Source organism: Aphanomyces astaci (assembly GCF_000520075.1).
Source record: "Aphanomyces astaci strain APO3 unplaced genomic scaffold supercont1.715, whole genome shotgun sequence".
NCBI lineage: Eukaryota > Oomycota > Saprolegniomycetes > Saprolegniales > Verrucalvaceae > Aphanomyces > Aphanomyces astaci.
In genome coordinates, this window is record NW_009798978.1 from 1 (window position 1) to 1,516 (window position 1,516).

General features: G+C 44.7%; 1 protein-coding gene across 1 annotated transcript; it reads right to left on the minus strand.

Annotated features, from left to right (window-relative positions):
• Window positions 1-10: 10 nt before the first annotated feature.
• On the minus strand, window positions 11-294 carry H257_19511 (hypothetical protein; the record flags this gene model as incomplete). Its single annotated transcript, XM_009848651.1, has 1 exon — window positions 11-294. A coding segment is annotated over one exon (282 nt), but the record flags the coding sequence as incomplete, so codon positions are not given.
• Window positions 295-1,516: the final 1,222 nt, after the last annotated feature.

The window sequence follows — 1,516 nt, forward strand, 5'->3', positions numbered from 1 at the left end:
GGTCGAGAACCGAACGGCGATGGGGGTTCGCTTCCCCACGGCAGAGAACAGCGCTGCGCTTGTCACCGACGAAATGTCGTGCGTCGTTTCAAAGTACCCGAACGCACCAGCCCCCTTGGCGTGCACCACGCGCTCGGGAATTCGTTCGCGATCAAAGTGGGCAAGGTGGTCGAGCAAGGCAAAGTCTTGGAGGACGATGGGTCCATGCGGACCCGCAGTTTGCGATGCCGTGAGCCCATGGTTTGGCAGTGGGGCGCCATTGCTTGTCGATAGGACGGACTTCTTCGTTGCCATCTTGCGTGACAGGGATGTGTAGAGGACAAGTATAATCAGAACTCCAACGAGATTCACTGTCAATAAAGATTAGAGAAACTACGCGAATTTTGGAAGTTTATATTGTCCTTTTAACCCAAAGTTTCGACTTTTGTAATGAATCGCCAAATCTATCGATCGTGTCCTGTGGTGATTGGAATCACACCAATTGAAGTCACACACTAATTTAACGTTGTTGATGATTTCCTGCAATCTGATTGGCTATTTCCTTCTCCCGATTCTTGTGTACATTTGGTTGTGTCGATTCATTCTCCATGTCGCTCCAGTTTAGAATAAACACAACAATAACGAATCAGAACAGCTGACTGTGAATTGTCTAACCGAAATAAACGAAGGGATTGTCATTTTTGAGAACAAATTTTTCCAAATACTGTTGTAGTACAAGAAATTAATTGCACAGAAAAGGCGGTTGCCTGACCAACGGCGCTTGCTCACCACTGTGAACCCATTGACGTCTCCGCGCTCGGGCGATAGAGAGCTTGTAAATACCGCGAAAATTTCAAATTTCAAATTACGTCTCCGGCTCGCATGAAGTGCATGGTCGAGGATGTTGGTTTGTCACGTGGTGCTCTAACCTTGCAAACCAACGAGGAAAAATTATTTTCGAGGGAACGATGGATTATTTCCTAGCGATACCTCAGAGTGCAAAGTTGTGCAGCTGAGGCACTTTCCGAGCGTACTTAATAGGAAGAGGGTATTCCTTGCGATAAATTCTTGACATATGATCATGAAAATACTGTGCATAGTACAGGAAAAATGTGTTGGGATGGGTAATGGACGGAAGTAACGCCCTGATTCGGTGTACCCTATTACGCATGGAAAGTCTCCATATGAATAGATATAGTCAATATTCTGACCGCACTTGAATAAAGTATTGCGCTTAACATCCAATCAGAGGCATCCATTTCATATCGAAGCCAATCAGAGTTAAAGAAGAGATATATTTATCCAATCAAAGTGTAGTCAAATTTCTAAATGGGTGTTCCCACGCGTTCCGACATATTTGGTCGGAACGGCCTTGGAAATATAAATATATCAATACAAATATCAAGTTCACTCATATTCATCAACATATTTCCTCAGATTCCGACGAGTGAAGTCCAGTAATTTTATTAGGAAACAACTGTTTACCCCTTCCAAGATACGCTCGCAGCGACGCGATGAGCCTCGACGACCTTCGACC